At 36.9% G+C, this 11098-nt stretch overlaps 1 protein-coding gene across 3 annotated transcripts in view; it reads right to left on the bottom strand.

The window, feature by feature from the left end:
* Positions 1–1155: 1155 nt before the first annotated feature.
* The window catches only part of LOC117567963 (serine-rich adhesin for platelets), an 80071-nt gene continuing 70128 nt past the window's right edge, over positions 1156–11098 (bottom strand). For all 3 annotated transcript variants that reach the window (XM_034248271.2, XM_034248269.2, XM_034248272.2), the window contains 2 exons: positions 8468–8583; positions 1156–4633 (listed from right to left, as the gene is read on the bottom strand). In XM_034248271.2, the coding sequence (XP_034104162.1) occupies positions 2303–4633; positions 8468–8583 (2447 nt within the window). In that variant the 3' untranslated portion in view covers positions 1156–2302. The remainder of the gene's footprint in view (positions 4634–8467; positions 8584–11098) is intronic.

Genomic DNA, 11098 nt, shown 5'->3' with positions numbered 1-11098 from the left:
ACACACTAATTAAATTTTCACCTAAGCAATTTGCATTAACTTTTCCATTTTCTTCATATTTTCATATTTTCATTTTTTGTTTTGTCTGTTAATGTTTAATTTACATTCATACATATTGCTACATATAAACTTGACGCTTCAGTTTTTCAATTGCCATTTGTTAATTTATTATTGATCTTCTATAAATATTTTGCATTTTTTCATATTCATTTTCATTTTCTTTTCAATTTTCCTTTTTACCTTTAAATTTTGTTTATGTATTTGGTTTGCTAATTTGTTTGAACTATTTACGTTTTGTATTTCATTATGTTAATATATATTAATATAAATATACGAGAAACAATTGTTGTTTATATTTATATATGTATATATATTTCTATATATGTAGAAAAGCAGCAGTTGGTTTTTATTTCAATTTCTTTTTTATTGATTTTACATATTTAATTAATAAATATAACGTTTATTCAGTGTGAATTTTGGTGTTTGTCGCCGTATATATTATACGATCTATATATATATATGTATATATATATACTTATTGATTTGTAGCATTTTTTAGTACCATTTATTTAAAAGTTTTTCTTGTATTTTGCTAAAGTTTCAGTTTTCTGATTTCCGTATTTTTCTTTGTTTAATCAAATTTCAAATATCCAAAATTAGTTAATTGATTTAACTTTAAGTTTTCTGATTATTTTTAATCAATTTCCTGCAATGCTTCAAGTGCTATCCTTTAGGATATTTTTGTTGCCATTTGCAACACTGTTTTTTTAGTCACAGTGTTGAGCAACCCTAACAACATGCTCTTTTAAAATTCGGTTTATTTTTAGCATTTTCTCTCTGGATTTTCTCAAATTTTTTTTCAGTTGTGCCTATTAAAATTGTTTTGTTTTTTTTGTTTACTTTTTAATATTTAAGTTTTCGTTTCATATTTTATAATTTTTTTTGTTTGTCTGGAAGTGTTTTGCTGTGCGAATTGGTTGTCAATTGTCTTAGTATTGTTTTTGTTAGTTTTTATTTTTGCGTATGAATTTAAAAAACATTCTCATTAAATTTGTTTACTAATTTGCCATTTTGGTTTTTGGTTCATTATAAAATTTTGAAAATATATGCGTATATATATTGACTTTTGTTTGTATTTATTGATTTACTTATGTATTTGTTTGTTTTTTTTTTTTTTTATATTTCGTAATCTCATTGCTAATAAATTTAATTGATTTAGTAAACCAAAAGTCGCTATCGTATTTGCCTTACATTCAGTGCTGCTAAACATTCATTATATCATTTAGTATTCGCTGACACCGTTATTAATTTGTTTTTAATAATTACTTGATTTTATTCATTATATTTATGCAACAATTTCAGTTTTTGTTTTTTGTTTAGTTTTAAATAAAAATCTTATTGTCTTTCATTTATAACTATGTATTAGCAGTTCTGCGAGTTCTTCCATGGAACTGATTTCTTGACATTTTGTTTAAGAGCTTCAGTGTCTTTGTATGGGATAGGAGGATGGCCAGTCGAGTGCAGAGTAATGTTAGTAATGTTTTTCAGAGCTCTAAATTGCTTGGCCAATTCATTTAGTAATTTAAGGAAAACAGTTGCTCAATTACAATTCGCAATGGTAATTGAAAAGTGTTGTTATAATTAATTGTTTCGTTTTTGTTTTGTTTTGTTTTTTATTAAAATGCAAAGCATGTGTTCCAAGTTATGGCAAATACAATTTGTAGATTATTAAATTAGCATTACACAAGTGATTGCAATTAAGAATTGTTTTCATAATTACTAAAGTAATTGCTATGGTAATTATTGTTGGTATTTCAGTTGGTTTTTAATGCCCTCTTGCTTTGAGTACTTCGAGAAGATGAAATGTGGCCTGAGTTCTGTGCTTATAAGCATATGTGTGTGTCTGTGTGTGAGTGTGTGTAAAGTCAAGTGTTGCAAAGTTCTGACTGAGTTGAGGTATCAATCAGTAAGCCAAAGTTGTCGCTTACGTTTCCGATCTCTGTGGCCTGGTGTCCAAGCAACTCCCCACATATATATAAATGTTTATGTATATATATATGCATATATGCAAGTATGTATATGTATCAGTTCATTATATAGTATATCTATAAATTTATATAATTAATTGCATAATTTTCGCTTGAATTTACCTTCTATGTCACTTCATATAAATTCTTTGCCCTTTCAATTAACACGCATCTCGCAAGCTGTACTTGAGTAAGAGGTATGCGTCTAGTTATCGATAAATCGATAACCGATTGCAATTGCTCGATGCTACTACACTTTCTACACTTTCTCAACACTACGCAAAGTTGCGAAGACGCCGTTGACTATGATGACGCCGACGCTCGTTGTTGATCTTAATCTTGGCTATGCGTATGGATTCGGGCAGCACTGATGTGGGTGATGTGGCCAGAAAACCGCTAACAAAGGTGAGACGACTATTGCTGCCAGTGTTGTCGATGTTGCTGCTACTATTACTGTTGCTGTTGCTGATGTCGTGCTCATTTGACACATCCTCGAAGACATCGGGATATACGCTTATATTGTCCAGATTATCAATTTCAATATCTCCCGCCCCGTTGCGGACATAGGTCAATTGGGAATAGGGCGTGGCCAGCAGCTTTTGCGTGGACTTTCTCAGAGTTTTCTTCGTACTTGTTGCAGCCGTAACAGTTGCTGCCGTCGCTGATGTTGCTGATGATGATGATGTTGCCGTTGTTTGTTTTGTTTCGGCGAGGCTATTATTCAGATTGCTGTTGATGTTCTTGTACACACTGAACACCTTGTCGACTTGCAGTTTTGGTGTTGCAAGCAACACAGTTGTGGCTGCTGATGCTGCTGCAGCTGTCCTTGAGGCAGCACTGCTCTGTGCTGCTGTCGGCAACATTGTTTGGAATCGCGTGCTGGCTGTTGCACTGGTTGCTCGCAGCAATTTGTATGGTTGCTGTTTGCTGCTGCTGTCCCGAAGCAGTTGTTGCTGGTTTTCGTTATTGTTGCTGCTGTTGCGATGCCTGCTTTGCTTGTGTGTGCTCGCTGTTGATGTTGCTGTGGTTGCTGATGTTGCTGTCGTGTTGCCCACAGTGCTTGCCTCATGCTGCTGCGTTGTGTGCCATTTGTTGTACATTAGCGTGGCCACAGTTGCTGCCGGAGGCGCTTGTTCCAGTACCAACTGTGTGCCTGTTGCTGCTGTAGTTGTAGTTGTTGTTGCTGCGGTTGCTGCTGTTGTCGAGGTAGTTTTAGCCACTTGGCTGCTGGTTGCGGCCGTTGCTGCTGTTGCTCCTGTTGCTTTGGTTTCATAGTTAGCTATTGCCTGTGTCGTGGTGAGTAACTCATTCTCATCGCCATCCTCAGTCAGCTCTGTTTCGTATTGCAGCAACTCGGTGTCATTGCCGCTGCTCGATGTTGCTGATGCAGATGCTGTTGCGAGTGTTGTTGATGCAGATGCTTCGGCTTCCAACTCTGTGATGGACGTTGCCCAGAGATTGTAGTTGCTGTTGCTGATATACGATTTAATACTGTCTTCTGCAGTTGTTGCTAGCAACATGTTGCTGGCGTGTGTGCTGCTACTACTGCTGCTGCTGCTGCTGCTGCTGTCGCTGGTACTCTCGCTAGTCTCGCTAAAGTTTTCATTTGTTGCTGTGGGCGTGGCAGACCAAGTGGACCAGGGCTCAATGCTGCTGCTGCTGCTGCTGTAGCCATCGTCGAAGCTTGTGGAGTAGCTGCTGCTGCTGCTGCTGCTTGTGAACATATCGTCCGTGCTGGTATCAACTGTTGCTGCTGCCGTAGGTAGTTGCTGCAATTGTTGCAATTGCTGTCGCTGCTGCTGCTGCTTCGGTTTTCGTCCCTTTCTTCGTCGACCTTTGCGCTTGTTGGCCAGCGTTGTTGTCGACGTTTTGGTTGTTGCTGTTGCAGATGTTGCTGTTGTTGTTGCTGGTTCTGCTACTGCTGCTGCAGGTGATGCGTTTGTTGTTTGTTGTTTTGTCGTTGTTGCACTTTTGGCAGTCGTTTGTTTCGTTGGACTAGCTGTGACTCGTTGTTGTTGCTGCTGTTGCTGTTGTTGTTGGTGCTGTTGCTTGCGTCGCTGCTGTCGCCGCGCCAGCATTGAGGGATCATTGTGATGATGTCGCACCTGATGTTGCTGCCGTTTCTGCTGCTGCTGCTGCTGCTGTTGTTTTCGAACTAATGCTAATTGTTGTTGTTTTTTGTTAGTGCTACTTAGACTACTACTACTATTATGGCCATGATGCGCATGTTGCTGTTGCAACTTTTGATTTTGGTTATTCGATTTGTGGCGATTGTTTTTGTTGCGCGAGACTTTGCGATTGTTGCCGCTGCCATTGCTGCTGCCATTGTTGTTACTATTGCCATTGCTATTGCCATTGCCATTGCCATTGGCCCTCATTGCAGCTGTCTCGCGCCATTTTGGTAACGTGTGCTGATGGAAAAAGAGCTCGGCATCGATCTTATTGAACATGAAGCAGGCATCGTTGACGCTCTTGACGGTCTTGGGACCGACGGGTTTACCTCGATGCGTGAACCCGACACGTCGCTGTAGATCGACAACGGAACGGAACACGAAATAACCGTGAACGATGGTCTCGTTGAAGTAGCAGGTATCGCGCAGTTCCTTCTGCAATTATACAAATTGAAATGGGTTTAGACTACATAGGAATTGTTGTGTTGTATGTGTAATCTTCAGTTATTTTTTGTTCACTTCACAATGCAATTTATGAGCAGCATTTCCGCTGTGAAAACTTGTCGATAATATTTTCGACAAGCAGCTTACAAGTGAGAGCGTACAACAACAGCATGGACAGCAACAACAACTGTGAAGCTGGAGTGTGTTTATTTATAAAACACTTGAAATACCAAAACGACAATCCAAATGAAACGCGGCTTCATTGTTGATGTGTCTTCTGCTGCTGTTGCTGTTGCTGCTGTTAGTGTTGTGGCTGTTGGTTAAGGTGGAAACACTATCAGTTGCCCAATCTGCTGTTATGATTCTGTTTTGAATTAAAGTGTTGCAGATGACGCAGATAAAGATTTCAACTCAACATTTAGCAATTATGCCATATTTAGTCGAGACACTTTATCTTATTTTTTCCCTTTTAGCCAACTCTGATGGTATTTATAGGTTTTAATTGCTATTTTTGAACAGCTTCTCAGTGGGCACTTCACTCAATTCTCATTCCTCAGCTCAGAGTCTGTGTGTGAAGCATTTGTTTATTTTTATATCAAATCGCGCTACTTGCTTCACTTCTATTCTTCACATTTCTGAAGTGTGCTCTAAACGCTATTTAATTATTTTTAAAAACTAGCTTTTTGAGTTGATTGATTAGTGTCAAATTGCAATACAACATTTGTGTTTGATATTCCCAAAATATTAAAAGTTACATCAACAAAAAGTGACAGCTGAAGGCCATAGGAAAATTGAATAGAGAATGTACTTTTTATAGAAGAGGATGATACTAAAACGATGAATTAGTATGGTAAATAAAATACTAAAAGTGAAAAAATTTTAAATTGTAATAAATGAAATAAAAGATTTGTTCATTTAAGACAATTACAGAGTAAAGAACATCTCAGCTTGTCTAATTTCTTCAGATGGATATTGACATTAAATTTCTTTTTTTATACCCGCTACCCCTAGGGTAGAAGGGTATTATAACTTTGTGCCGACAGGAAATGTATGTAACTGGTAGAAGGAGGCATATCCGCCCTATAAAGTATATATATTCTTGATCAGCGTCAACAGCCGAGACGATCTAGCCATGTCCGTCTGTCCGTCTGTCTGTCTGTCTGTCCGTCTGTCTGTCTGTCTGTCTGTCTGTCCGTCTGTCCGTCCATCCATAGACGAACCTAGACCTATGTAGATCTCAGAGACTATAAGAGAAAGAGCTATAATAGTTTTTCGACAGCATTTGTTATGTTGCACGCAGATCAAGTTTATTTCAAATTTTTGCCACGCCCCTTCCGCCCCCGAAACTCAAAAAAATAATGCTAGAACTGCGAATTTTGGTATGGTATATTTTGAATGTGGTACTATATTGATATACCAAAAATATACCATTTGGAATATTTTTGGTATTTTTGTAGTATTTTCGGTATATTTCAAGAATAATTCCGAAAAATATATTGCTTTTATTCAAAATAGGTAGCGAGTATCTCACCGTCGAGCACACTCTACTATAGCTTTCTTACTTGTTTATTATATGCAATTCTTTACCAGATCAATTATATTACTTACTTCTATAATACTATTCAGCAACAGAAGGGTCTTATATGGTACATCAATGGAAAGAAATCATGAACTTATTCCTATTCATTGATTATGAAAGAACTAAAACTGATGACTAAAGTCTATGACACTCAGGTTGAGGCATGTTGTGTCCACTCGTGGTTGAAGTGATTCAGTTCAACTTTATCTAACGTATTGTAACCTCAACCCAATCATGTGTCACAAATATTGACCTTCAGTGAAACTGTAAATACATTTTTTATAAGACATCATAAAAATAATAATAATAAAATCACAGTATCAGAGTGCAAGTGTGAGAATGAACACTCGTAACATATTTGCACATGAATTCATGTTGGATTTACGGCCATAATCGAAAGCAATAAAATGACAAGTGCAAGTTTTGACCTTTGTGGCTCTATTGTTGTAAGATTTCAATGTTGATGTTTGCACAGCTCGATTGAGGCTCAACTAACTAACTAACTGTATGAAAGGACATTGAAATATTTTCGCAATTACAGCATTACGAATTTGCCACGTCATTTTATTGATTGATTAGATATATCAAACTGATATAGAGGCGCGTCGGATGTCATCAAGTGTGTGTCTATTTGTTGTTTGAATAGTCAATGATTTTTATGCGAGCCACTCAACTGACTGCTGAGTGCGTATTTATTCGACTGACATTGAAAATTATCTGCCTCGAAAACTGTTACAATGTCTCAAAAATTAAAAAAAAAAAAACGTAAACTTCGTTGGAATTTCACCAAGTTTCAGATGCATGAGAACAGTTGCAATTTGGAGCTGCCAACGGATACATTGAACTTTTCTCAGATTGTGCGTTTTGTTATGCAAATATTACGCATTCGCCGCGTTAACAGACAAATAACTGGAATATCGGTAAAAAAAACTTTGTGCCAGTTTATTTATATTTCTCAAGCAATTTGTTGTCTCGCCCCAAAGTTATAAGCAGTTATTATATGTATATTTATTTATGTTTATGTGCCTGTAATTGCATATGAAATTTCAATATTGTAATAAATATTTTTGTTTTCTGTTGTCGCGCGTTTTCCATGACAGAATTGGTGCAACTGCAACAGGTTTTTCCCTGCTTACAATCGAGTCGAAATTATGTAAAGTGAACAACTAATAGATTCTCTGTTATAGAGCAGTGAAAGGGACTTAATTCTGATGTGATTGTTGTGAAATATTCTGAATATGTAGCTAATAAAATACATTAAATAAATATATTAAAATATATAACATATTTGAATGACCTTGAGTACTGTTCTGCACTGTATACCTTACGCTTACAGGGTATAAATAAAATGAAAATTTATTTAGTGCAACTGTCTGAGCTGGCGCTTAGCTGGCAATTTATGCAATTTGGCCAAATCGTTCAAGTATCATAGCCATTGTCGTCGTTGTAATCGCACTCGTTTGCATAAAACCATTATGTGCTACATGCCATAAATTATAGTGTTTGCACAGTTAGTTTGCATAAAGCGGCGGCATTTCAAGTACAATGCAATTCAATCCCAATTGCGTTTCAATGTAATCACACTTTTTATGCAAAGAAGTGTGGGAGAGGGGGACAAGGAGAAGGGGGCCTTGGCCCTAAGTACACATCATTATTGTATGTGTGATAAAGATGCGAGTACAGGGAAAGAGAATTTCATGGGAGAATCATGAAAAAGAACTTATGAGCACATTCGAAGAGAGTCTTGTCAAAGTCATCGCAAAATCGTATAAAAAGCGTAATTTTGTAGCTAGAGTTACACTGCCTTTTAAACGAAAGTCTTTATAAATTTGGTTGTGATCAGATAAAAATTTTGGAAATTATTTAATAAATGGGTTTTTATCGGAAAAATCGGTTCATAGTTGCTTTGTTTGACAATCTGGAATATGTTGTACTATTTAGTAGATTTTCAATGTAGTACTATATCGATATACCAAATATTTTGGTATATGTCAGTATATTTTTTGGTATACGAATTTGTCATATTTCTAGAATAATACTGATTTTATTGAAGTTGTGAAGCTGGTATCTTGACTATAGCTTTCTTACTTGTTAAAATATACTTTTGTATTTTGTAGATGACAATCAAATTGAATAATAGTTGGTTATCAGATGAGATTTTAGTCTCGATTCATTACTAATCTATAGGCAATTATTTCATATTTGCTGGTATGATTTAGTAAATTCGTTAAAGGTTTTTTACTTACCATGCCAACTAATCTCCAATTGTCGTTGAAACACAAATATCTTTGCGTTTCTTTTGCGTACAGTGCTATTTTGAATTCGTTCACAAAGTCCGAGAGGCCGACTATCGTTATATTTTCTGTAAAAAAATGTGAGAGGTAATCAACGAACGTCAGTCAAATCTGTGGATCTTTTAATTGACGTAAATATTTGGCTATTGAAAACATTTTTTAATTAAACGCAAACACGGATGTGATGCGATTAAGCGTGTCAAGAGGGGGAAACTGATTTAAATATGTAAAAGGAACGTGCTTATTAAGTCGCAGTCAGTAATAGTAAAAGTTTGTACTTTACTCAATAACAGGGGCCACGCCCCTTTACACGTGTACAAAACTCGATCGCACTGTGTTTCATCTCAAAACAAATATTTTATCATAATGTGTAACTATTATTTTTTCACTTTTTGATCAGCCTAATGGAAAACTAGGTTTGTAATATTATTTGTTTGAATGTGTTTTAAATATTATTTTTGTAAACATTTTAGTTGGTATAGATCAAAGAGATTTAACTATTTAAAGTGAATTTTACCCAACTTTAACTTTAAATTTATTTTAATTAATAATTTTAGTTAGGGAAAATGTAAAAATGTTTTAAAGACAACTTCTGTAGTATCAAATAATTTTATTATATTTCGATTAAGTTATTTTTAGAGTAACATTAGAATAACTAATAGCAAATAATTGTTAGTTTTACGTTAGTGTCAAACCAGATGCTAAGTTGCCGCGTAGTCTCAAGTTTTCGCACCATTCCAATAGTTTTGGAATCACTGTGACTTCGCAGTGGAATTTTGTTAAGAATTTGGACTTCTGTTTAACATCAACGCTGTGTACGATGTTTGCTTAACAGTTAACAAACTCTGAAGCCGTTTCAAGGTATGCTGCGTTCTAATTTTAAAAGACTGTCTGCAGATGCAACTTGTGGCTATATAAAGACGTGCTAGCGGGGAGGAGAGGGGAATGCATAACCCAAACCCAAACTCAAACTCAAACTCAAGTAGCTATAGGCCAGAGATAGTCACTCTCTCTCACTCTACTAATTATAAACTAACAATGTATTATTGGCCCCGCCCCAATCGGTGGATGCGTCAGGGCTATTGAACTTCAACGTTGTGGCAGGCAACGTCGTTTTGTGGCAGAGAGCTGCACAAAAGTCACTAATAAGTAAAGCACTTGAATGGAGCCGAGAGGCAGCAAAAGAAAGGCAGCCACTCGAGTTAGATTGATAGGTGACTCTGGGTTCAGCTTCAGCTTCAGCTTCACCATCAGTTTCAAGCGAAGAGATTGAGGCTCAGACATCAGCAGAACCAGACCCAGACCCAGACCCGGGTTGACTTCGACAGCGGACTCCCTTCTTTCCTTCCTTCTCCTCTCCGCGACGTCATCGTCTGCCAGTAATTAAATTTATGCACAGAAATTCTTGGCAAAAGTTGCTGCCAGACCCACGCATTGAATGGAAGGGAGAAGAGGGGTGGTCAGGCGGATGGAGGGACAGAGGAACTCTCTAGGGAGCTCTCATATTTCATAAGCCGGCACCGAGCCGAGGGCCAGTGCGCTTGAGTGAGTTTTGTGCTTCACACCTTTGGCCGGCTGCAGTGGCAAGCTGGCAACCTCGCAGCGTGGCAAGCTGACTAGCAGACTGACTGACTGACTGACTGACTGACACTTGTGTCAACCAACCAGTTGTTGGTGGCTCCTTTTGTTGTTATTGTTGTGATTCATGGCGCGTTCGCATAACTTATTGATTTCATTAGTTTAGTGACACATGTGAGAGTACTCTGAAGTTTGCACTTCTGAGTGCATGCCTCGCACTTGCCACTTGACTACTTGCAAGTTGCAACACACCTGCCCGCCATCGTGCCGCATGCCTTCATTCCTCTCTCGTTATTCTCTCTGACTCTTGTTGCCTTAGACATTTTTGTTTGTTTTCCTTGCAATGGAGAATGGCATGGAGTATGAAGTTGTTGCTCTTGTTCCTCCCTTCTCTCTCACTCCCTCTCTATCTCTCTATTCTACTCACTTGCTCCACACGAAGCTAGCCATTTTGCATTGTTTATCTTGCGCTTTTCCAGGGGGTTCTCAATGGGCTTTCAGTGAATACGTTTCCCCTTAGTATCGTTAGCTGATGAGCAATTGTGCCAGATACAATATCTAGGTGTAATGGTAACCAGGAGAATGTTATTCTAACTGCATTTCTCGACTCGAGGTATGGAGAAGAGAGTTTTATATTAAAGAGCGATGGTTTGATCAAGGTCTTAAACACTCAAAATCAAAACTCTGGTTGTGTTAAAGTATGATAAATTTAAGTGTAATAGAATATAAATATACAGTATAAATATCAAAGTTTAATTTTCATTTAATATTGAAGAATAGAACTATTTACCTTTGGAGTCAGTGCCAAAAAATAAATATAAGCGACTAAAGCTGCCCAAATACAATATTATAGTATGTTTATTTTTAATTCTCCTCTGCTACAAAAATAAACGAAGCTGTTTTGGGCTCAAATGTTTTCACGACAAAATCACATCAAATGCATTTATGCTTGGAATTTTTATAGGCATCGATGGTAGATATTTTAAAGATTTCTGTTCGGTTTGT

Source organism: Drosophila albomicans, chromosome 3, assembly GCF_009650485.2.
Source record: "Drosophila albomicans strain 15112-1751.03 chromosome 3, ASM965048v2, whole genome shotgun sequence".
Lineage (NCBI taxonomy): Eukaryota > Metazoa > Arthropoda > Insecta > Diptera > Drosophilidae > Drosophila > Drosophila albomicans.
The sequence above is the reverse complement of the archived record's forward strand: the minus strand, read 5'-3'. Positions and strand labels throughout refer to the sequence as shown.